This window comes from Dermacentor albipictus, chromosome 8 (assembly GCF_038994185.2).
Source record: "Dermacentor albipictus isolate Rhodes 1998 colony chromosome 8, USDA_Dalb.pri_finalv2, whole genome shotgun sequence".
NCBI classification, from domain to species: domain Eukaryota; kingdom Metazoa; phylum Arthropoda; class Arachnida; order Ixodida; family Ixodidae; genus Dermacentor; species Dermacentor albipictus.
The window spans coordinates 103,258,023-103,284,297 of record NC_091828.1 but is presented as its reverse complement, the minus strand read 5'-3'; the positions used below and the strand labels follow the sequence as shown (position 1 = coordinate 103,284,297).

General features: G+C 47.6%; 2 protein-coding genes across 2 annotated transcripts in view; one reads left to right on the top strand and one right to left on the bottom strand.

Moving 5' to 3' along the window:
* Positions 1–693: 693 nt before the first annotated feature.
* On the bottom strand, positions 694–7,433 carry Csas (CMP-sialic acid synthase). The gene is made up of 5 exons (XM_070523878.1): positions 6,842–7,433; positions 5,954–6,106; positions 4,327–4,479; positions 1,863–2,001; positions 694–1,282 (listed from the first exon to the last, which is right to left on the bottom strand). Exons 1-5 carry the CDS (start codon positions 7,293–7,295, stop codon positions 1,144–1,146), a joined length of 1,038 nt encoding a protein of 345 aa, XP_070379979.1. The 5' UTR covers positions 7,296–7,433; the 3' UTR covers positions 694–1,143.
* A 438-nt stretch (positions 7,434–7,871) lies between these two features.
* LOC139048918 (arf-GAP with dual PH domain-containing protein 1-like) overlaps positions 7,872–26,275 on the top strand; it is a 32,613-nt gene continuing 14,209 nt past the window's right edge. The window contains exons 1-5 of the mRNA XM_070523877.1: positions 7,872–8,053; positions 14,330–14,565; positions 15,447–15,620; positions 18,091–18,240; positions 20,110–20,328. Coding sequence (XP_070379978.1) covers positions 7,972–8,053; positions 14,330–14,565; positions 15,447–15,620; positions 18,091–18,240; positions 20,110–20,328 — 861 coding nt within the window. The 5' untranslated portion in view covers positions 7,872–7,971. The remainder of the gene's footprint in view (positions 8,054–14,329; positions 14,566–15,446; positions 15,621–18,090; positions 18,241–20,109; positions 20,329–26,275) is intronic.

The following is a 26,275-nucleotide window of genomic DNA, read 5'->3' as shown; positions in this document are numbered from 1 at the left end:
CCATAACCCACAATGTACAGTACAGTCCACAAGCGGCTAATAATAAAGCCAACACGACTGAAACACTCCTACTTAAGTGATAGCAAAAATGCGGCTGATCAGATGCATTAGGCTGACATGCATGCATTAAAATATAGTCTGCATGTCTTCGCAATAAAATTCATCTGTAATCAGCAGCCAAATGGTGAGTGCTCCCTTTAAAAGCGGTCCGTACTGTACAATTTTTCAGTGGGCATGCTTGGCAACCATTAAAGTGAACAACACCGATGAGCTGATAGCTCCAAACAGCACTTGAGACATTAATCATAATGGCACAAAGACATGGCATAAGCAGGAAGAAAAAGTAATGCGCAATTAATTTGTCTTTTCTTCTTCGTCACTTACTAAACTGAAAGTTTCTCCCATCAGATTGCTCATTATGTTCCATAACCACCACTTTTCATCTGGAACGTTTACAGCTGCACCATTAAAGATGACCTGGAACACATCTCACTGAAGACACCTTATCTGCAATGCTTCACATCTCGTGTTGTGATGTTGAGCGTCATCACCAGGTGTCTCTACGTTTTACGGTTTGTGTTGCCATCAAGAGATGGCGCCACCAGCACTCATATATATATATATATATATATATATATATATATATATATATATATATATATATATATATATATATATATATATATATATATATATATGTGTGTGTGTGTGTGTGTGTGTGTGTGTATATATATATATATGCTGGTTCTTTGAGCAAATGCGACACTAATCCATCACCATGCAGCTGAAGCACCGACAAGTCTGCAACAATTCTTTCGCCAGTGTTCTTGCAAAACATGCACCACTGATTGATAAAAAAATCTACGAATGGTGGATTTGACTTTTCACGCCTCAGCAGAGACCACCCTCAGAGGGCAGAAGTGAGGAGGGAGTGTAGTGAACTTAAAATGCAAGAACAAAGGCAAAATTGCTACGGCACACAAAGCCAGCGAAGCACTCCGAACGAAAGTCGAGCCTTGTCCCTTCGTGGGGCAAATCCGCCACAATCCACACGGTGGCCACATGTTCCGAGTGGAGTGGAGTGTTCGGAGTGGAGTTGGTTGGAGTGGGAAAGCTTGCAACGACGATGACTAAAAAGTGACACTACTGGAACTCCGAGGGGGCGTCCAGGACGATTTCACCCTTAAAGCCATACTTCTGTAACTTCTGTTCGGCGATTAGCAAGTCGTCCTCTGTGTCGACCTCGTGGCACAGATACTGCGGCAACTCCACAAAGCCGCACCTGCAAAGCAACATGTTATCTCGGTAAATATTGCTGCCGATTTTACGATGCCAGTCTAGGCACGGGCATCTCTCTTCTGTTGTGCTGCTAGTGTCTCGGAAAACTAACAGCTAGACTGGAAACGCTTGTGATACGTCACCAGTTTGTGAGAAGGATCAGGGAAACCAAGATGCTCAATTTGTAGTTGCAACCATGTGAAGCCAACAGATAAAGAATCATAGAAGAAATAGTCTTCTTTTTTTTTCGCTTCTTTTTTGTAAGTTGAAATGTAGAATGTGCTCCAAATGACGGTTAGAGTTGCAGGAAAGCTTCACATTTTTAATTGAGGAAAATGGTAATGAAAGTGCAAGAAAAGATGGCCTTGTCAGTCCAGCTCCCTTTAAAATAAGTTGCCTTTTCTTGTGCTTTGTAGAAGAGCGACCGCTTTGTTTTGAATCTTTTCGCTGCTCCAACAGGGGTTTTTTTAGACACTGCTCATCATTGTGATACCCCGCTCAGACTGCCATTTGTTCTTAATTTATTGTTAATATGCACAGTTCTGTCATGAGCTTCTGGCTAATACTCAAACATGTCCGTTTACCTTCCTCCTTGGAGAAGCCCATCTTGGACATACTCTGCTCGCGTGACATAGAAGTGACCAGTTTCGACGATCTCGCCTACCCACTCCTGCCGACAGAGTCGCTGCGCTGGATCAAAGTTCAGGGGTCTTGTCGTACCATCTGGAGAACACAAAAACACAAAGTTCGAGGGTAATCCGTGCCACTATATCACAAACAAGAATTGAACACTACTGCCAACCACATTTGGCTTTACAAACTAGGTTTCCAGCACTTGTAAGCTACTGAAGGCCACCTCTGGGCAAATGCGCTTCAGCAGGTTAGAGGAAGGCAATACAGAAATATGGCAAAGTTAGAACTTTCCTGGTCAACGTAGATTTTAAGAGTTCTAGTATGTCCGTGCCGTACAAGAATACTGGAGATTCAGACATGAGCACCAGTACTAATGGCGCCATCTCGTGAAGTTGAGTTGAACTAAAGTGCACATAGCTATGACTGCAATGGTGCGCTATGTGCTACAAAGCTGCCAGTAAAACATTGTCACCTAGCAAAATAATCACAACTGCACATTGTCTCTTTTCTTTTCCTTCAACGAGAACATCATGAAACACAAGAAAAAGGTTTCTGACGTTTTCTGGTTGAATAAACAGCCACAAGGTGTTGCTATTTCATTAGCATGTTTCAGTATCCACCCTAAGGTCAATGAGGACACTGCCCAAGGCCTTGGAATTTAAGGATAACAGAGAAAATATTTATGAATTCATAGTAGAGAATAGTGAAGGACGGCTAGAGTATTGGTGGCCACCAAAGCAGGGAATATAAAGAATAAATTTAAAGGCAATAAATTTTTATCAGGTTTGACTATCTGTTCCCATAAATTATGGGTCTTAAAGGCCAATAATAAGTGCAAAAGAAAGGTAAATTAAAAGTTTGGCGGCATCTGCCACCACCCTTTTTAGAAGGGATGCTCATACCTCCATCCGACCATCCATCTATCCTGCCATCCATGTCATTAGTGTATCCATAATCAGTAAACTGCAATAAGCATATGAACAAGCTAAGTTTTACTGGTATTATGGATGGTTGTTTCTAGTATTCAACAGCCATATTTAACCCTTTCGCTGTCGGACCTTTCTGGCCGTGACGCACCCCCAGTGTCGGCTCGGTTTCAGGGAACGAGCATAACAGGGAATGAACATAGCCATTTATTTTTTATTATGATTGGTGTACAAATAACATAGTCAATGCAATATACACATTTCAGTGTTCTGCAGCTGTTGTTAGTAAACATCATCATCATCATCAGCCTGGCTATAAAATCCCTTCAACATCCGAATCTGACGATGCGGAACCCTCTTCCTCGCATGCGACTCTGTCCGAGCCCGAATCCGAGCTCGGCTCGTATTCTGAATCGGAATTGAGCCACCGCTCCAATGAGCAGACGAAGGTCCCGCGCGCTGAGCCATCCGAAAGTAACCGCGCGCAGGGAGGATGCGCTTTCAGTCGCCCGCACAGCGGAGATAAACGGGACGTTGCGTGATCAAGATGACAGAGGGAGATGGAAAAAGGCTAAACAAAGTTCGAAGGGCTTTACGTTTACCGCTGCAAGTCGGAAGCGAGGGTGCGGCGAGAGAGCGAAAGCAGCAACGAGTCGCTCTTTTCGGAGAGGCAACGGCACGTGCGCCTGAACTTGACGCGCCGTAGCAGGCACACCAACAGAAGAAAAAATAAAAACCTTCAAACCAGTGGAGATGGCAGAACAACCCTTGAACCCATAACCACACGCGCGCGACGCATGATACAGCGAACACGGAGCCACCGCGCCACTCAGCAAAGAGAAAGTGGGGAGTGGCAGTCGCGCCGTACTCTTCAATACACGGAGTAACACGGGTCGGGGCGAATATACGAACTTGTAGAAAGAGTCAACAGATAGCGTGGCCAATCCAGGAGCGCCAGCTTTGCGCTCTGGCGCGAAATTTTGAACGCACGATAGAGAACGTACCGGTACGTCAGTGACACCGTGGGGGGGGGGGAAAGCGCGATGACGTACCGGTACGTCCGTGACAGCGAAAGGGTTAAGAGCAAATAAAAGTCAATTTCATTGGGCAAAAACAAGCGAACAGTATGTGTACATCCAAGATAATGCAACGGCCACCGAGTCATCCCTGCTTATGTCAGTTTTCATTATTCCAAGCCTATGGCACTGTTATTTTTTATCATGAATTCTTAAATGTGATATTTATCGACTTCCTACCTTTCAGCCTGTAGTAGTGCATTTGCTTACTGGTTGTGTTTAGTTTCATACTAACCTAACCTAGCCTAACTAATAAACTTAACTAAAGAACCTTTGCTGTAATGCACTGTTTACAGTGCATTACAGAATGTGACATTACAAAATAAACAAACACATTATTACAAAATATGTCTACACACATTAAAAAAATAATAATAAAGGAGACAGTACATGACTAACAGACACATGCGTACCTTGTGAAAGTTCTGTCCAACGCCACTTATAGTCTCGAGTGACTGAGAAAACGGAGTCGTATCTGTCCGAAGTCACAAGGCTGACCGCTTCATCTAGGTACGATGGCATTAGACAGGGGGAGGTACATTGGACTAAGGCAACCACATCAATACCTGCAAAAAAGAAGCAGGTGTACTCTGATTAGAAGGGTCGCTGAATCCTTGAAACAAATATAATCCAGATCACTTATAATCAATTTCTTTTCATGCACAGAGTCATAAAGCAGCACTACTGAAGCACTACAGCCTAGTACAAAAACATAAAGGCCAGTCAGTTGTTGTTGGCATTGAGCAGCTGGCCTTTCGTTGCTCGAGAGAGGGTGTACAGCTGGCCAAAAAATTTACACAAGGTTTGCCAAAAAAACTGGACTCTAGCGATGCCTGAGTGTGCAGCCATGAATTCAAACTTTCAGTCTGTAGTACTTTTTGCAACTACACACATAGTGATCCATTAAATTAGAAGCATTGTGCGTTAATGTGGTAGAAATTCATATTTGTTGTGGAACCGGTGACCAACAAGCTTTGGTTACCGACAGTACATACAAGAGAACCACAGGCCATTATGCTCTTTTTTGACATCCATAAACAATGAATCAATGAAACAATGAATCATTGATTCAAGGGGTTGAACATTCCAGTGCAACCAAGGGGCTATGAGATAGGCCACTCTGACTGGTTGCACATTTTACAGTGAGGCTGTTAGTTTGACATGCATCGTGCATGGTGTGATTAAATTTGCATGGTAAGGGGGTGCATATAGTAAGCCGTGTGATTAGAGCTTAAAACTCTGTGGGTTTACGTCCTATGTAAAGATTACTTATACAACCACTCCAGCTAGGGGATAATTAGAAGCATATATCTTAAGAACCGCTTAAAAAGTTTGCCAAATGTGCTGACAGGATATGTGCCACGGAATTTTTATTTCGAGGAAATGGGATACAACATCTCCCAAGAGTACTACAATTTCACATTCTTGACAAGACACTATGCATACTTTAGTGTTGATATGGGTAAATCCAGCGCTTTATATTAACCCAACTGTGCATTTTTATGCGCAGTTGGGTTAATTATATATATATATATATATATATATATATATATATATATATATATATATATATATATATATATATATATATATATATATATATATTATTTCAAATAAATAGGTATTTCACTCTATGCTTTCCTTTGACTGTTGACTTGCGACACAAATATATGCGCACACACGCACAAACGATTTGACCGCAATAAATGAAGCTCTGGTAGAAGCAATGTAATTTTACGCCGGCGGCACGCGGGCACTTTCGATCGCGATCGAACCCGATCCGAATCGAGATTCTTGCGCACAAACACGATCGCCAACCGCGACCGAGAAATTCGATACCGATTGAAAGTGCACCGTCTGGCAGCCGCTATATCGTAAAAAAACATACGACAGCTGATGGCCCGCGCATTCGCAGTCAGTTTTTAATTTTAAAAGAGGAGCAGACTTGCAGACGTATACATACATAACGTCCTGAAAGCACATGTGAACGCAAACTCAGAGTACCGAGTAATAGTTACGACGTAGCATTGATGAACGCACCTGGAACTTCGCGCATGAACTCTTGCACGGCCAGCACCGACGGCGAGTCGGCTTGGGCAAACTCGTCGGAGCGCCGCACGACACCGCACGACTCCGTTGTCGCGATGTCCTCGATTTCCTGCTCGTCTGTCGACACCCATATTTCGTCAAGCGCTGCAGGCCACGCAAAGAAAGAAAGAAAACGACAAATACGTACAAAGATTACCGCATCGAAAGACACATCTGCGCGCAATCGCTTAATTCCGAAGCGCGTGCGCCTGAAATAAACCGTGCGGCGCGCTACACCGCATAACATCGTTTAAGGAGACGCTCGCGCGTACCGCGCTGGTAACTAGCAGCAGCAGGCCCGAGACTGGGTTGCCCCGTGTTTCCTTGTGCCTGGTTTTGTACAGCCTAAACTCCGATCGGGTTAAAAATAGCCCGAGGTTCGTTAAGCCAGCCAGCGCGCGCCTGCCAATGATATCGCTTAGAATAACTTTTGCCGCACGAACCGCGCTTTAATTTCATTAGCGAAAGCGATCTCTCCGACGGAGAAAAAAAAAATAAAGCAGGAGACAGATATCGCGAATTTCCGGAACCACAGAACGGCGCGCGCTTAAAACGGAGCAATTTAATTTATCCCGCCGGCCCACTTAATTCTCATTCCGCCCGCGCGCGCGGACCGTTGCATATCGCGTTCATCTCCCACAGCTTCTCCACCAAGGCTGCCGGCGACACTACAGCGGTTATTACTTCGTTTATTTCTTTTTTTTTTAATTATCGCCAGTAAGCCATCGGGACGCAAAGTGGAAACACTAACTGAATCGTGCGCTCAGAGACAATCGTATCGTGTGGGAGAAGATGAAGAAGAAGAAGAAGCGAGAAAAAGCGCTCGCGCGGGGCACGTACTCTTGCAGTGCTTCATCGGCCGCAGCACCCAGGACAACAAAGGCAGGCCGCACAGCAGCCGGGCGTTCTTCTTTTTCACCGCCTCGCTGCCGCCTCGCGCTAGCACCAGTCCGGCGACGCGCATTTTCCTGGCCGCTGACGCTGTTGCTCGGTCCGCTTCCATGGTGGCCGCATGCCCGACCCGTGTCACGAACGGGCGCTGCTGATGGGCCGCGCCAGCGGCGTCCCGCCACCCACGGATAAACAGGATATCGGCTTCCCTGCCATCACCCACCACCACCACCACCACCCGGGGGCCGCAGGCTGCGGAGGATGCTGCTGCTGCCAGGAGGAAGCGGGAGGCTGCAACGACCGGAAGTGAAAGGCCGCCACCGCCGCTGCATCCCGGAAGTGAGGCGGGCCACGTGACGGGACGCGTCCCTCCCGCCTCCTCGCCCACGTTGCTGTCGCGCATGGAAGAGAAAGCAGTGGCCAAGCACGAGAAATGCCGCGCGGCGACGCCGGAAGCGGCCGCGGGTGGCGCTACGACCGCGTCGCTTATCGATAGACTGAAAACGCTAAGGCTGCACCGTCCGCAGCGTACACGAAGCCTGAAAAGGTCTGGCTGTTAGAGCGTTTCATATTTTTTTAATATTAAAGAACGTTAACTTAAAATGTTGCGTTTACATGGCAGCCTACGTTACACTAATAAGCACGTTATTCGCAACGCTTAACGTTATCAAAGAGGAAGAGAACTCGCTTCCTTGTACCGTACCTTGCGCTGTTTTGTCTTTAGAATCGCATATCGACTAGCCCAACAGCAGCAAACTCTATTCTGTTCGGAGTTCTGTTTATCGTTGCTTTCAGATGCCAAGCATGTACCCTAGTATTGTAAATTTAAGCATAAAGAAAATTACTCAAATTATAGCGGTGTGCTGTCGCCTCCAGTCGTCCTGTTAGCGACTGCAGCGCCAGCACCACGCCTACGCGTTTGAGCGTTGCGGGGACTGCGGATACTAGAACCAACTAGAACTGCAGAGCAAATGAGGCTAGTGGGACCAACGCGTGGGATGAGTGCGATTACTTTCTCTTGATTCTCCACCCAAAGAGTGGGGAGGAGAAAAAGAGAGTGTTTTTTGTTGCTTTTAAAAATGGCCGACCACAATCGTCGCAGACTCCTGGAGCTCCTGAAAGTTCCCGGGAACGGCGAATGCGCGGACTGCGGAAAGAAAGGCGAGTCCCTCCTAAACGCACTCGAACTTGACAGCCTTTCCCAGTGTTTGTGCCGTCGCTATGTGCGTTGCTAGGCTAGGAAGCCTCGAGGCGTGAACAGTGTCCCACAGTTTCCGGACAAGTTTTGACGTTTCGCTAGCTGACCGCTTCGCGATCGACTTCGGACAACTTGTCCCGTCGTGTCATTGCCGGACACTCTTCGAGGCAACTTTCAACGCCGTTATTATTATTTTTTTCCGTATGGTTGAGTTGGGCGCAGCGGTAGAATTGCCGCCTTTTGTGACACTCCCGTTGTAACCGCGCGGGCGACCAGCGCGTTCCGTCAAAAACTCCCCACATAGCGCGTCATAGTGCTGATCGATTTCGCGCAAAAGGATGTTGAATCACCGCATTGTGTCGTGTGACACGCCTGCATGCCGCCTTGTACGGGCGCTTCGTTTTGCGCGTAGCTTCAGTCGCGAACGTAAAAATAAAAATGCAATCGCTTATCGTAAAGCGAGCTGTAAAGGAACGCATCGGTCACGTTCCGCTTGGCAGTTTAAAGCGCGGCGAAATTCCACAGCGGCGTTTGAAACAGGAAATTTGATTCTTCCGTTGGCAAATAAATACTAATAAAAAGTTTAACGTCGTGAAAACTAAACAAGCCGCGAGGAACGGAGGTAGGAGAATTTGAAACGGCAGTTGACACCGAGTAGCTGGCGCAGTACTTGCAGAACACAGCGTAGCATTCCAGGAAAGAGCATTGCTTAAAAAAAAAAGACAGTGTGAATAATGCCATTTTGTGTTTTCTCCAAAGCGTCGTGTCATATTTATAGAGGTTTATATTTGTCTTGCTAATGAATGATAGCCCATCATATGGAGATATGGTCGAATTAACTTTATTTAGTTTTTTTTCTGCAACAATTTTCTGCTACTAGCCATGTACATGAGCTTCGTCGCAAAATATTGTCAGTCTATAGTGAAAGATAACCGTGCACTTACTCTGAGCTATGAAGATGTATACTTTATCGATGCCTATAGGTTCACATGATTGGAGTGTTCAGTTCATGTGAACCTATGGGCATCAATAAAGTATACATCTTCATAGCTCAGCAATTCAAATGCGATAATCGGACCAGATCGCAGTCTGTGCTTTCTGAGCCACCACTTAGTGCTGGGTGAGGGCTGGGGGCCCGGATGCAGTCAGAATGCATTACACACTCTCCCTTTGATCGTCTACGACTATACAGGAGCGCGGTGGCGCAGAAAGCGTACGTGGCCATGGGCTCCACATATCACGTTTGAACTGCCAAGCAGTGTATGTAGTGTCAAGCTATTGACATGTGCAGCGATGTTGTCACTGCGGCCATGAAAATGACAATGCATCTACCAGGCCTCAGCTTTCACATGAAAAAGAAAGTTTGGCTGTCAACAAAATACATATGCCACGTGCGAATATTCTTACCTGCCGAACCAATTCATACTGTTATGTTCTCATGGATAATCCTTCGAAATTAGTGGAAAATTTGCGTAGACGCATACAACCGAACCAGTTTGATATAGTACGCACATGCATAGCCAATGAAGTCACTTCCGATTCATAAAGCACAGTGCTTCCCCATAACACACTTACACTGCCCACCGGATCTCCACACTAAGCAGCAGAGTTGCAGGGAATTTTTACTTTCTTGCAACTTCCTAGCTTCAAAAGCTTTTGCAGTTGGGCGCATGTTTTTGTTGCAGTTGGCAGTACTGTGGCTTGGTCGAGTTGAGACTTCGCTTTAATGGTGACACTGGTGGGAAGTAGTACATGCAGACACATTGACATGAAAATGTACTCTAATGTGCAAAAGTAACAGAGACCCCCCTCCAGTTATGAATTAATTTCTGCATCAACCCTAGGTAAAAGCCACCGCAATCCCAGTTGAAGACCAGTGGTTTTCTTCTGGGGCCAATTCAAGCCAATGCGACATCATTTGAAGACCAGCAGCCTTTTACTGGAACCAGTTCAAGGCCAGTAGCTTTCTACAGGGCCCACGTCAGATCAGTTCATTTTAGTTGAAACCACTAGCAGAATTCTGGCTTAGGTCGATCAATGTGGCTTGACCCCAGACACATTATGCGAATACAGAAGTACAGACGTCGATGTTGGTGACTCCAATAAATGAAACCGAGCTGTGGGTGGAATGCCGTGGTCGACACGAGTCGCAGCTTGCTTCAGCCTGGTGTTCCTCGAAGTGCACCCTCGAACTCTTGTGACAGTGTTGGCCGGAACGCCTCCGCCAGTGCCTTGTACATCCACGCATCGGGCGCAAACCACTGCAGGGGACACCTGCAGCAGCGGCAGCAATTGTTTACTCAACGAGCAACGTGGCCCCAATTTATGACTTCAAGTGCCCACCACGGCTCACAACTCTGCCGAGCGTAATGGCCCGACGACTACGGTGGTGCTAAATCATGACAGCTAGAGGCATTCTTGTACCTTGCCTTGATCGTGGGACCGTGACTCTCGCTCGAGAAAGCCCTGAATGGACTGGAGAGGACTCCATGCTGCGGGGGTTTTGGGCAGGCTTAGGGGAACGTCTGGGGAGATGGATTTCAGAATGTACCGACTGCACATCATGCAATAAGTGAACTGAATTTATCCCAGTCGAAGTCTCCTCTCATCAGTGAGATATACGAGAATTAGCTTTATCAGTATCAGTCAGCATTGGACAAAGGTGCTGTCGAACATCATTACTCGGTAGCAAATCTTTCGTCATTGTTTCTACTTGAAGATGTTGAACTTCAAGTGTATTACTAAGCTTTAAACAGAAATTAACCGGTAACTATTCTGTCAAGTGACGCCCGCTTGCAGTTTGAAAAAATGCTAGGTGGTGTCTGTTACTTTTGCACATGCCTGTACATCACAAGGCACTTGTAATATAATACATTGTAGTCTTGTAGTCCACTCCTAAAGTGAACGCTTTACTAATGTACTCCAGCACTGATTAGAGATCACGTTTCACAGAAACACCTGAAAATTTATCTTTTATCACTGGATACTTGCTTAACAACTCCCATGATCTACCTTCTTCCTGGAGAGGTTAAAGGATTATAAAAGTTATATTCTGTTCAATTCTAGTAGTTCTTCCCTTCGTGTCTTTAAGTTTTTATTACGTGACATTGCATCTATTGCACATCTTTGTTAAAGGCTCGTCACAAGGCCACATAACAAATTTTGGTTTTGCCCTGGAATTTCTTACATGCCCTCTAAGGAGTGTCCTACCACAAGAATTTTTCAAATTAGTTCGTTAATAGCAGAGAGATAAATATTTTATGTGCCGCAAATCCATGACTTCAGGAGGTGAGCGTCACTGCCAACACAGACACTCTCTTCACTTGCCCCGTCTAGCTTCTGCAAGTGAAATTCCTTCCCTGTGTTATCCAATATCAGAGCTGAAGGATCACGCGACAAATACGTCATGAATGTCACCTTCTTCTTTTTTTTTTCCCACACACATTTTTGCTGAGGGGCACACTTCTGACAATGGTCTTGCACGCAAGCTGTTGCGTTCGTCCTGTTTTGCATGGTGGACGATTTTGCGCGCTCTGCACGAGAACACCTGATTAGCGGTATAAGTCAGTGCCACAGTCACGAGCACTGAGGCAGATGCGAGAGGATGAAAGGGCATGATCATGGCACCGGAACTTGGTAGAAAACTACAAAGTTTCATTCTCTACGCGTGCAACTGCATGATGTGGGAACAAGCAGACGAAAAAGTGAAACAAACACACACAGACATTTGCTTTGTATGTTTTATTATTTCTCTTAACTTTAATTTGTCAGTTGAAGCAACATATTAAACAAATAACTGATGTTGCCTTGAATAATTCTCTAAATCACGTGCCACTGTGAGTGACATCACAGCGCTGCCTTGTATGCAGGTGGCACTTGCGCGATTGACTTCTACTCTCTGGCCGGGAGTGCGCACGGTGCCCACGAGGTGAAGGGCAAATGCCGTTTGATTCAAAATTTAAGCTCTTTCCACAGCGCATTATATGCACTGCGCTTGTCAACTCAAAATGGCCTGACCTGGTGAGGAGACCTTTAAAGGCCAACTGCAACAAAATGTTGGATTGTGTAAACAGGCTAGTTTAAGTCTTTCACGTCTGAAATACTAGTGGATGTATCGCAACCTCACAACAAAGTAGCAAAATAGATGTTTTATGTGAAGCATATTACGAGAGCTCAACCCAGCTCCTCAGGCGCGGCGGTGTCGCCTTGAAACCACGTGACACCGTGACGTCACGACAGAGGAGAAGTGGCTTTGGCTCAACTCTTGCAAGACGGGCTGGGTGGGAATCGAACCAGGGTCTCCGGAGTGTGGGACGGAGACGCTACCACTGAGCCACGAGTACAACGCTTCAAAGCGGTACAAAAGCGCCTCTAGTGAATGCGGTGTTGCCTTAGAAACGAGCTGTTTCTAAGGCGTGCGTCTCTTGCTCAGGCGCACATTTCGTTGCCGCGCCGAACGCTGCTTTGCTCGACGCTCACCGCGTCCAATGCGGGGCGCGTAGTCGCTGCCCTGTAGCCCATTGTCTTACACCCCTTGGCGGGTCGACGGGAACGCTGTCGCGTTCCACTCTTGAAGGCAAAGCAGTAATGCATGAGTTGTTTCTTCGTCTAGCCGAACCAAATATAGCCAAGCAACAGCAGTTCACCAGGCTAAACAGTGGTTCAACAACTAAAATAAAGGCTAGTATGCTTCGCATCCTGGGCTTAACCTTACCTAAGCCACAGCCATTTTTTTTTATACTAAAACTGAAAACAATGCCACTGTTACCACTTGCCGAAAATAACATAGAACACGGCATGTTAAGAACCAGTGCGGCACCTCAGCATGACCTCAGAGGTCATGCTGAGGTCATGTTGGAGCACACACGACATGCTGAAAATCTTGGGGGTCATGGTATGTGGTTTGCATCTAATCAGTTAATTGCAAGAAGGTGCCGGCATTGTCTCTGCAGGTGCTACTTAAAGGTTGTTAGCCCTTTGTAAAAGCAACAGTTGTTAACGTCTGTGTGCTATTACTGACCTTGTGAAACTGGCGAGAATTTCTCATTTTCAACACTAATGTATGTGGACCTTTCATGATTTCAATATTGACAAGCTTTGTCTGTGTGCATGCATTCAAAGCAAAAGTAGCCAGAAAATCCTTCGTCTTCACAGGTATTTGCGAGGAGAAAAAAGGGTTAATAGAAAGACTTGTTATTTATTGTTGTTTATTTAGTATCTGAAATACCCCATTTAAGGGGCAGTACATGAGGGTAGTGCTGAAGTTATACAATACCTTCGATGATGTGCTTGCATTGAGTGGGATTGGCGAGGAGCTCGAAGTTATATGGGAGGCTGTTCAAGTCCTTGGAGTTACGCACAAAAAAAAGAAGGAAGGTGGGCTGAAGTACGGGCATGAAGTGGGTGAACGGCCTTCAGATGACATGGGCGGTATGACTTGCAGTGAGTTGGATGGATGATCGAGTTGGCAAGCTGCCAGTAGTATAACTTATGAAACAGACAAAGCTGGTAGATTTCTCACCTAGGCTTTAATTTTGGAAGGTTAGCGTGTGGTTTAGGAACATTAACCTTGGAATGAAAAGAGAAATTGGAAAAAATATACTCTACTGCATGTTTCTTAATAGTTTCAATAACTGTAAGTGAGTTGCATTTATGGGGGTCCCATGCTGTGCATGCGTATTTTAGTTTTAGACGTACTACTATACTCCTTTCCATAGATAGCTGTCAATGTTGTGGAGGCTAGAGAGACTTCTTGCAGTGGCTTCGTTCGCACTTGGATATAGTTCAATGTCTTTTGACCAAAATTGTGAGCAACCGTTTTTTGTATAGGTGCAGTATTGAATGAAACAAGTTTTAATCCTTAGAAACAAACACACCGTGGTATATGGTTGCTAATGTGTTGTTTTAGATCATTTTTCTTTAAATTCTTTTCATTCATTTTTTTTATTATTTGCACCCCATCGCAAAGAGTCTCAGGTGCAGGCTCACACGCAGTGAAGCATGGACAGAACGCTTGGAGCGATAACTTTTCTTGACCGAACTTTTTGCGTAGCTTCCACAGCGTTGACCACTATGTATGCAACGGAGTATAGTGTTAGATGGCCTAAACTTCCGAGTCAAGAAGCAGCAAAGTGCAATTTGCGTTGCAAGTCTTACCAGCCATGCAGTTTTGTCAAAGTTAGATGATGTTGAAGTTATATTTGAAGCCAGCAAGATTATTGTGGTGCCCTTAATTTCAGATCCCGAATGGGCATCCTACAACCTCGGCGTGTTCCTGTGTACGGAGTGCGCCGGCATCCACCGGAGCCTGGGCTCCCATGTGAGCCGAGTGCGCTCGTTGCGGCTCGACAAGTGGGACGACGCACAGGTCGATGAACTTGCGGCCGTGGGAAACATTGTTGCCAAGGCAAAGTACGAAGCCAATGTCCCGGCCTGCTACCGCCGGCCACTTGCAGACGACGTCGGCGTTGTAAAGGTAACGGGTCATGTGGTATGGGAAAGGCTTGCATTGGCTCTGCTCTGCTTTCTCAAGGGTCCCTCACCAGGTTTGGCCATTGCGAACACAAAAACGCCGCATGTGGATGAAGCAGCGGCTATGGTGTCTGCAAATTATCCAACCACTGCATGGCGTGAAAACAGTTGATGTTTCGAACGGAAGCCCGCACTTCCTTGCTCTTGAGGGAGCTCCGCTTCCAGCCGGAGAGTTAAGGTCACACGCAAAAGTTCCTTTACGTAAATTGCACTGCCTTTAATGTCACTTATTATGGCATGTGTGTGACATTGATTTTGTCCACTGGAGAGTGCGCAGTACCGCTACTTTGAAGTGTGTCATGCAAAAAAAAAAAAAAAGAAAGGTGGAGGCATGGCTCTTGACACGCTTGGGATGCAAACTCTTGGCTACGGTGTGGGAGAAGGCCAGATGCAAATGTTGCTCGCAGGTGCTAGTCGAGGCAGAGAAATAGAGTGTCTTATGTTAGCTGTGAAGCTTGCCCTCTGGCAGCATGGCATTGGGATATTTCGGTTTCCTCTAATAATGAGCCAATCTAAAAAATTTCTTCCAGCAAAATGCTTCCTCCACAGCAATCTACTGCTTGTAGCAGGTGACCAAAATTGTGCACTGGGGCCTGGTGAGTGGCCCTTTAAAAATTAGGGCGTAACTGCGCTGACATATCGCTTTCGACTTGTCAATATGTTGTTTAAAGTGACAGTCCGAACTTTCTAAAATCTAGAAGAAAATATTGGCAAGAATCAGAGTTGTTGGTTTAGCCAAAAGAGTTGTTTATGTACCTACTTTTTCCCATTTGCATAACGCTCTCTATACATGTAACTAATCCTCTTGCCTCCATGCTTACACAGGAACAGTGGGTGAGGGCCAAGTATGAGCGGGAGGAGTTTGTGCACCAGGACCGGCAGGTGTACCAGGAGGGCCGCATGGAAGGCTGGCTGAACAAACAGGGAAAAGAGGACGGCCGCTTTCACCCTCGACGGTTTGTGCTCAGCGACGGGGTGCTCAAGTACTACGTCAAAGAAGTGAGCCTTTGTTTGTGCGGAGGGCATTCATTGCAAATTGTGTCATGGAGGGCTCATTTGTCAAGCTTTCTATAAGTTACATGTAAAACTGTGTTTAATACAGAAAGTAATGCCAAGAGTAACTTCCTATTGGTCTTTGACTGGACTCTGTTATGAGTGAGAGCAGATTATGCTATCTTTGAGTCGCTGCTAAGTGGCATCTAAATTAACTCTCTGCTGAGGGGGCTTTCTGTCACAAATAAGTGCGGATGATGCATCGAATATGTAAGGAAAAAACGAGCAAAGAAAAAAGAATAAATATCGGCAATTGGCTCATATGTCATACGCGGCCATACATATGCTGGACAACTGTGGTTGCCACCACCGTGCAGGCCGTTATCATCAACTGGGGATAGCGAGGCACAATCTCATCTGCCCTGCATTGACTGACTGAGCACGTAGCCATGCCTAGTACTAACAGGGTTGTGGATTCAACAGACCATGTGGTCCGTTGAGTCCTTTGCTTTTATCACAAGCACCACACCAGCCACTGTAGTCAACTAAATACCTAGCCACGCACGCACGCAAACTCACACTATTTATGCGTTGACTCCATAGGCTTGTACATATAAAAAAATACTTGCATCGTTTTACTCAGTTACAAGAAAACAGCACTGTGCATTATAATTCGGTTTGCGGGTTTTTTTATATGCCGATAAACACCAGGAATTAGCCCCCAAGGCTGTTTTCTCTGAATCTGGGAAAACTGAAAAGTCCTGAATTTGAGCTGTTCATGAAAAAAGAGGGATGGGGAAAATTCAACTCAAATCTACGACTTCTTCAGTCACCGCGACTCATTACGACACATTTTTCACTTACTGCTGGAGCATATTTTGTTTTCATTTCTCGCTCTGTGAAAGTAGATTTTTCAGAGATGTTAAAACAATTAAAAACAAATAAATTATTCTTTTGTAAGGAACTCTTAGAATATTGTCACATTGCAGGGACAGTGAAGAAGCATACAGTAGTGAAAGCTTTTAGCAATGAAAACTAACTGCTTATGTGACATGTACGGGTTTGTTATAGTGTAGCTTTCTTTTTTGGGAGGCATTAAATGAATGAGACTGACGCAGTTATTAAAAAAAGGCATCACAGTTTTTCATTGTTATCTTGTGGCACTGGACATCTGCCTCTTTAAAAAATTGTACTACTTAGCTTTCATTATCATCAGTCGCTTGTGCAAGAAGTTTCAGCTAGGGTGTCTACCTCAGCAGCCCAGCAATCCACTATGCTTCCAGCTTCCGTTCACCATTTTGATTCTGTATGCATTTTGTATGCAGAAGCAACACCATTGACCTGCTTCAAGATGCTTGCTATGTCACATATTATTATTATTATTATTATTATTATTATTATTATTATTATTATTATTATTATTATTATTATTATTATTATTATTATTTAACAATACTGTCAACCCTCTTGCGAGAGTCCTTACAGAGATGGTTATGAAGGAATAGAAAAGAAAAAAAAATGTGGAATAATCACAAACTTGGAACATATCGGAATCAAGCGGCGCACTCACACAGATAGTGATCAGAGCTTGTTTGAATTGAGACAGATCAGTATGTTCCACAACACACATCGGTAACTTGTTCCACTTTTCATTTACATTAGGGAAGAAGGAGTACCTGAACATATATATTCAGAGGCCAGGATGGTAGCCCAGCAATGCTGCCGGTCGAAGTGGCTGAATTTTTTTACAGTGCTTCCGAAGATGAGGCCCTGAACAACTTCAAGTGAAGTGAATGTTAGTTTCTTACACCTAAGGAGAGCGTTTGTTCAACTTTTATTCTGCTAGAGTTTGCAGATCGTAAAAAAATTGTTAAAGGAAATTTAGTGGCCTGAAATGCCAGAGTATGCCATTTCGCAATGAGTGTGCAAGCATATGTAATCATGTTCGATCTAAAATAGGTGCTTCTTATATACCAATTTTTTCTTCAAAAGTCGTGAAAAGTAGGGGGCGGGCATCTTACAGAAAGATGTAACTTATGCACTGTAAAATACAATATATATGTGTATTGTTTATTTTAGGTACATAATTGTGTGTTTTCACATGTTTAACTCACCAAGTACAACTTTCATATTTGTTTATTGTAGTCACTAGTGTGCTTGTATAGGTTATGGACCTCTACTAGTCTTCGACTACTGGCCCAACAGATTCTTTATACAAGTTCGGTGTATAAATAACCAATACATAAAAACAAGAGCCTAACAAACACTATATATGGAATAGTATGGCATATTGCAATCGCGATATGCCATACTATTCCATATATAGTGGTTGTTAGGCTCTTGTTATTGTCATTTGAAGAGTGACACTCGGAACTAATCTAAGTTCTTCTGTGTTCTGCTTGGCATAAGTGGCTGTATGCCTGAAGTGATATGTTTATGCTCGAGCAGACGATTGTGTGATTGTTGTCATTTTCAGTCTCACAAAGAGCCCAAGGCATCGATTCCAGTGTCCGAGATCAACGCTGTTTTCTGCCCCGAGAAGATTGGCAACAAGCATGGGCTCCAGCTGAGCTACGTCAAGGATGGCTCGACGCGGAATATTTTTGTCTACAGCGAAGACGGCAAGGTGAGCATTGCAGATACCATCCAACACTCGGGAGTTCACTTCGTTTACTGAAATCACATTTGGCCAAAAGTGGCTTGGGTCACGTCAAGAGCAGCACTCGTCAACTTTGAATACTGCGCCTTTGGAAACTGCTGGAGCTTCTTCCCACAAGTGACCCATCAGAAAGAGATATTACGGTCGGCTTTCATTAATTCGACCTATTTATTCGGCGAATCTAACTGAACAAGGTTGAGAAAAAAAATGTCAAAACACATCATTCATTAATTTGGCAGTATTTGCCCATTTCGGACACGCCCCCAAAACAAACGCGCGCCCACTTGCTATGTGTCTAAAGTAGTAATGTAGAAATGACATTAAAGCTCCTAAAACAAAGTAGAAATCTAACGTGCACCAGATTTTTTTGCAAGAAAAATTGTCGCACACTGGTAGCTGATTTGTTAACATCGGCTTCGCCACGCGGTTTATTTAAATCAGCTTCGCTGCTGTACATACGTGCCATGCAAGAAAGCATACTAACTTTGCGAAGGGGGTTTTATTTTCTTTACCAACGGCACCACACAAGCAATCTTCAGAAAAATAATAACAAATAAATAAATAAAGACGCGTTGTAGAATCGGGTAAATACCATAATCAAACATTGTGGGCTATGGTTATTGCTCGAAAATCTTTCCAAGGCTCGCCAAAAGTAGGCATTTTTGGCGTGAGCTGACGTTTGTTCAACGCATTCACTGTCCCTTAAGCGCCGCTGTGACAGATGCTGCCACTAATCGTGTTGCTATTGGGGTCACCGTAGAGGCCAGCTATGTACGTGCTGATTGGTCAAGTTCGAATTGTCCAGTGAAGGCCAATTTTAGGATCCAGTAACGAAAGTTTGGGCCCATAGAAAGACATGGGCGCCGGCCGGGATCTCCATCTGGAATCGAATGAACTGAATAATTGAAATAGCCAAAAAATCAAATATATTTAAGTTTAATTAATGGAAGTCTACTGTATAATGTCTATAGTAAAGGTTTCAGTGATGATATGAGCTATATAACATATCACCTTGTAATGTAGCTTTGGCACCACACCACCAAGGTCATTCTTAAAGCCCTTCAGATGCTTTTAAACCCTTTAATACAACAATGCCACCTCTCAGTGGCAAATTTAGCAATTCCACGTGTAAGATTTGCTGTTGCAAAAAAAGCACATAAATTAAATCATCGGGTCTACTGGCCCGAAACCAAAAAAGTAGATTAAATTAAATTATCAGGTTTATGGTTCCGAAACTACAGAGTGAGTTATTAGGGATACCGCGTTGTAGGGTTTCTGGTCAATTTTGACCATCTTGAATCCTTTGCTTTATGTTTTACTTTTGTAGCAAATGTCTGTCTTTAGCCATCTCGGCTTTAGCGCTGAACTCGTAGTAATCACTCTTTGGCGTTTGCCATTCGCTCAATCGCCATGTCTTGCGATTAGTACTGGTCCACGGCTTACGACTAGCAATTCTTCATGAACTGATGTATGCCCATGAGCAAAGTATATTGACAACAACTGTGCTGAAGGAACCTAATTTCTTCCTGATTAAGTTGCACAAAGTGAAGTAGACCGGTGCACGGGAAAGTTTGCTCCGCCAAACTTGAAGTGCTGCCCACAATTTCATGTTTAAACATTTGCAGACAGACCAGAAAATCGGTTTCGTCGCGAAATCCCCTGTTCGCATATTTATGCTCGAGGGAGCACTTTAACAATATATTTCCTGTAGGCATCATGACTGAGTACGTCACTTTATTCCCTGCATTTCGTTGCATTCCAAGCCTGTGTCCTTCATCTGTAGATTTTCCCCTCGAGGTGTGACGGTGGCATCTTTCGCTCGCCACTTCCCTGCAGACAATCGTGGACTGGTACAGCGCGCTGAGGGCAGCCAAGTTGCACCACCTTCAAGTGGCGTTCCCGGGCGCCAAGGAATCTCAGCTGGTGCCGCACCTGACGCGCGACTTCCTCAGGGAGGGCTGGCTCTGGAAGTCCGGACCGAGGCCTGCCGACCAGCACCGGCGACGCTGGTTCACCCTGGATGACCGCAAGTGGATGTACCACGAGGATCCACTGGTGGGTGTCGACGCGTCATCATTGCACAGTCATTTCAAAGTGGGGCGTTCTTAGTGAACGCCTTCCGGACTTAAGCTGACCCTGGCTGCTGCTGCGGTCTTCCTAAACAGCTCAGAACAAGACGGCACACGTTTAAAGGGACACTAAAGGTTACTATGAAGTCAAGTTAAAGTGATAAAGCAATGCTCTAGAAGGTCTAAGGCGTCAATATAATCGCGAACAGAGCTTTAGTAACAGAGAAATCGAGGCAAATGCATGACATGATTTGAGACCCCCCAGCGACATTCTGGTACTAGCCCGATGACGAAGGCACTCATCATCACAATTTATGTCACTGGTACTCAACTACTCGTATTAAAAAGATAATTTCATTAGGTTACAAGACGGAAGAAAATGCTACTTGTCTACTTCCGTTCAATTCTAAGAAAAAATAACATTTTCACGTAACCCTTCAGTAGTACGGGTGGTCGAAAGGTTTCGTTTTCACTCGACTCTGTGCCGTGCACGCTTTGGAGTTTCAGTTGTTTCGTTATCGCGTTGTGCTGTGCTGGTTCTGCTGGCTCGCGAAACTTACATTTCGAACAAGCAGCGAGAATGCCACGTCCATGTGATGTCGTGGGATGCGCGAATGGTCCGAGGAACTTGGCCAAGGGCAGTTGCAGCAGCGAATCCAATGTTACTTATCACTGTGTGCCAACGAGTGAACCTCTCTGTTCGAAGTGGTTAAATGCTGTACCTCTGCCACAGCGCGTTGGCAAAGAGCCAAAAAATCGCAAACATTGCTCGCTGCACTTTCGTCCAGAGGATTACGAGTTCAACGCCGACTTACTGAAGTCGTGTAGAGTGCCTTTCAAAGCAATGCTTTCCCATAGCGCTGTTCCGTCCATCTTGCCTGCAATCTCCGAAGCACAAGAACAACTGCGGGTCAAAGACAGGGCGGTGAGTACGGCATTTGGTTTTCACGAAGCAAAAGCTACAAATGTGCGAATATGTGCAGCCATGACATACAGTTGCCATCGTAGTAGTACGCAACGACGCCGGCGGCACGAGCCCTCAGCAGCAGGTCACGTTCATCAGTGCTTAAATCGCTGAAGTCCAGCCCAGCATCGCGAGCCAATGTGTCGTTGTCAGGGTCGTCCATTGCAACGAACGTCAAAGTTGGCGTCATAAAATAAAGAACCAGCTTATCGTTGCACGCTTTCCATTCCGCTAGCCACCATAGTTCTGCTTTCGTGCTGCTGTCGGCTCTGTCTTGGCTCCGTTTCTGGCCGCGCGTTTGGGTTCTGCGCAGAAAAGCCATAGCGCCATCTGCGGGCGCCGTTTTACTAACTGATGGCGCAACGTCACTATGAGACCATGCCGTATAGGGGTATTACTCAGGCTCGCGCGTGCGCACCTGACCCTTCTCTGGATCGCACAGCGCCGGCGGAGCGGCAGTCGCTCCCTAGCACTTTCGCAGCAGCCCTAGCAGTCAGAGCTGTGACCCCTAACCCGCGGTTCGCAGTGAGTTGCGACCACGGCGGGTTCAGGCCAGTGGGGACAGGGTGAGTCTCGACCTAAGGTGTTTATTCACCTTGGTGTACACTGATTCCAACAGACAACAACAGCCACAACACATACAAATACAGCACAAAACACAACCGCAGCGGCGGAGAATTCCGCACGTCTGGGGTGAAACAAACCGCACAATGTGGGAGCCACAAAAGAGGCTGATAAGAGTTCAGCTCACCCAAAGTGGTTCCGCGCTCGGGCCCTGGGGCGGTGAGTCGCACACAAAGGCCGGGCGCAACAGGGGGGACGGCGTGCGGCGGTCTCAGCGGCGGATTTGAGATGCGGCCGTTCGCTAGCTCTTCCACCGTGAGACAAAGATGCGTCGGGGGAATAGCGCTTCTCCCGAGCGGCGGAGAGGGGTCTCCCCGGTTCCAAGAAGGGGAAAGGAGGGCACGGGGTGCCTTGGCTGCAGCATCGCGGCCAGGCGCGAAGAGCAGCGGGAGCGGCGAAGGTGCCCTCTCCCAGCTACTCTCCGCGAGCGAGCACGTGATTATCGCGTGATAACCGCGTGGCCGCTCCGGAGATATCGGGATGCGCGTGCGATCCCCACATCCCCCCCTCCTTAAAATAACCCTTTAGCCGCTAAGAGGCCGCCGTCACCTGAGGCTTTCCTGCGAGAGGGGCCAGCTACTCCGCCATCAGGGTCGCGAAGTCCATCTCGATTAGCGAGCAGCCTCCGCCGTCAGCCGCCGGTGTCGCGGGAATGCCGGCCTCCGCAGGCCAGGTTGAGGTACCGGGTGGTGGCGTTTGATGCGGTGAGCTTGAGGCAGATGATGGTGCCGCAGGGTCCTTCGGCATGGTCCCCGCTGCTGCCTCCAGCAACCACTGCGCAAACTGCGGGTCAGCCCTCGCCCGCCGTATGACGTCCACTGTGGCCGCGTTCATCTGCGGCTCGGGGGCGTTGCCTGAAGGCACTCCGTCTCCCATGGCCTCGATCCGCTGCCGATGGAGACGCGATCCTTCGTGGCTTTCGTGGATGAGAAGCCCGCCGCACTCGCAGAACACGGAGGCCGGACCCGGGGGAAGACAGGCGCCGTTCGACCGGCGCGACAGCTCCGAGATTGTACGGCCCTGGAAGGGTGCGAAGAGCCGGTCGTTCCTTTTGGACGTGTATGCCCGCTCCTGCTTTTTCCATGGTGCCGCCGAGAAGTACGACACGGGCGGCTCCGTGCCGGCCTGGAACGTCCACGTCGCCACCGAGCGATTTTCTCGTTTAGCGCCCGGTGCGGCCGAGTGATGTTGGCCTGTGGGTACAGCGTGATAGGGGGTATCGTGGTGGCTTTTCGTCACCCCCTCGCTGCCCCGGCCGCCGGCCACGGGAATCTCAGGAGCGGCAGGAGTCCGATGATGTTGTTTTGGCCGCTTGTTTCCGGAGTGGTCGGCCCCTCTGGAGCGGTTACGCGGGTCCGACCAGCGCTTCTTCGCGTCGTTGCGGCGGGAATCACCGAGGTGGGACATTTTCGGCGAGCACGGAAGATCTTTTCGGTCTTGACGAGATGACGGCGAATGGGCCACTGGTTCGTTTAGGTATTGCCAGGCCCAGTCGCCCCCATCGCCCCGCCTTTTTGGTGTACAGAAACTCTGAGTGTGCGGAGTCAAAGGCTCGCCGAGCCATTACGAACGGCGTGTTGCGACCCGTTGCGCAGCGGGAGGCCACTCTCTCCTCGCGGGTGAAGTCTTTCGCTCGGCCTTGAGGCTGGATGCTTGGCTGCGGGGGCTCGCAACTCGGTCGCGGAGCTGTGCGGTGCGCTTCGGAGAATTCTGCGCCGCTGCGACCGTTCCGGACCGGAAGTCGTCCGCTGCACCTCTCACCTCGCTGTTAGCCGCCGGAGGATGTTTTCTCGCCGCCTGTTGCCTGCACTGCGCTGCTGACTGCTTGCGGCCTGCTCGTCCCCACCGGCAGTGGAGATGGTCTTTCCTTTTTGCTTGGTGGTTGTTTCACGGCTCCCGACGGGCGGTCTGCTGCTGCGACAATTCTGTTAGCCCCTCTCACTGCTTCCAAAGAGAAAGCGCGTGCTCGCTCTGGAAGCCTGCATGCTAGACATCGGAGGAGCATTCCGTCCGATATCGCGCACAATAAAATAGCCTCCGCGAACCGGGCAGAGTTAGTTCTGCCGAGATCGCAAGTTATAATGCCGCACCGGGCTCGAACGTCGAGCCGTGCCACCCGATGCCGCTGCCTGCGGGCGCGGGAGAGCATTCTCCTCGGGCCACTCGTTCCCTCTGTCATAGTAGGGTTTGAGATCGCAGACATGCACCGGTCGGCTGATCGGTCTTAGCTTCAAGTCCGCCAGCCTGTACACGAGCGAAGAGACAGTCTCTCGCACCCGGTACGGTCCTGTCCATTTCGGCGCCAGAGAAGCTGAGAATTTCTTACTGGCGTCGCTCAGGACGTGATTCCGTCTCAACACCAGGTCGCCCACTTTGTACTGAACTTCCCGATGAGAGCGGTCGTACTGCGCTTTCTGCTCGGCACGTGCAGTGCTCAGGTTCCGTCGCGCTTTTCGTAAAGCCTCCGTTACCTTCGCGCGCAGCCCAGTCGCATAATCGGCGCGTGCCGACGAAACAACCAGTTCCGTGCTGCTTCGTTCCTGTAGAGTAAGTTCTACCGGATTCAACAGCTCCCTCCCAAGGTTGAGGGTGGCGGGTGTATACCCAGTCGATCGATTCACTGTCGACCTGATAGCAAATCCAATTTCAGGAAGACAAGCGTCCCACTCATTGTGCGTCCCCGCAAATGCAACTAGCATGTGCTTGATGTTGCGGTTCACACGCTCAGTGGGATTCGCCTGGGCATGGTACGTGGTTGTTCTCCTGTGCTTAATGCCGAGAGCTGCACAGGAGTCCACGAAGAGTTTGGCAGTGAAGTAGGACGCATTGTCCGTTATCAGCTGCTCAGGATAGCCAAATCGTGTAAACACCTCGATCAGCTTTCCCATGATTACGCGTGCCGTCAGCTTCCGTAGGGGGAACAATTCCGCCCACTTGCTGAAATGGTCTGTGACTACGAGAAGGAATCGGTTCCCGCTCGGTGTCCTGGGGTAAGGCCCCATGACGTCACATGCCGCAATTTGCCACGGTGTTCGGCTATTGATCGGCTGCATGAGCCCGGGTGGGCGTCCACCACGCGGCTTCACGCGTTGGCACACGTTGCACGAGCGGGCGTAGCGCATCACCTCCCGCTTCATTCCAGGCCAGGTAGCAAAGCGGCACAACTTTAGATAAGTCTTAGGGCCACTTGCATGCCCGGCCAGGCACGTATCGTGAAAGTAGCGTAAAAGTGCTCCTCTCAGCGTGCGTGGAATCACCGCTTTGAAGGACTCGTGTGTATCCTTCTCCGCGGGAATGTATCTCAGCAGGACGCCGTCAGAGTCTAGCAGGTAGGAATCCAACGCGCTCACAGCATTACCAGCTGTTTCAGAGCGCCGCGCACCCACAGCAATACCAGCTGCGTCCATGTGCGCCGCGGCCGCGCCGCCGGGCTCCCGGAGCCCCTCAAACACTTTCTTACAAAATGGATCCTCCCGCTGTGCCTCTAACAGCTCCTTTCTGCCGAACACGCTCCCCACTGAACTGACGCAGTCCAAGTGGTTCACGCTTTCGTCCTGAGAAGGGGGTTCATCCGCCCTTCCTTCAGGACCAGCGCCGTCGAGCATTGTAGCAGTTACTCTGCTCTTCGGCTGAGTCACTGAGGGGTCACGATGGGTATTAATATTACCCCTCCTGACAACCTCAATCGTCGCAGCGGTTAGTCCGCTCTCAAGCTCAGTTTCGGGCGAGGTGAGTTGAGTAGTAATATCACTCTTCTCACAGTCAACGGGCGCGCGCGAAAGTGCGTCCGCCACAACGTTGTTCTTTCCTCTCCTGTAGCGAACGGTAAAATCGTATCGCTGCAGGAGAAGTGCCCATCGCGCGAGCCGGCCGCTCGGCTCTCCTAAGCGCCTAAGCCAAGTTAATGCCATATGATCGGTCTCAATTATGAATGGGACTCCATCAATATAGTAATCAAACTTTTTGAGAGCGAAAATGATCGCCAGACATTCCTTTTCGGTCACGGAGTAATTTTTCTCTGCGGCAGTCAAAGAGCGGCTGGCAAAAGCTACCGGGCGCAAGCTACCTTCGTGCTGTTGGAGCAAAACCGCTCCTAGGCCAAGGTCGCTGGCGTCCGTATGAATGACAAATTCTTTGTTCAAATCAGGTAGCCTTAACTCGGTGGTTTCCACGAGCGCGTTTACGAGGTTGCGCAGTGCCTCCTCTTGCTCGGGACCCCACCTCCACTGCTCACCTTTCCTCAACAGCATTGTCAAGGGGGCTTGCAGTGCAGCGCAGTTTGGGATGAACTGTCGATAGAAATTCGCCAGCCCCAAAAAGCGTCTCAGTCCGCCTATGTCTTCCG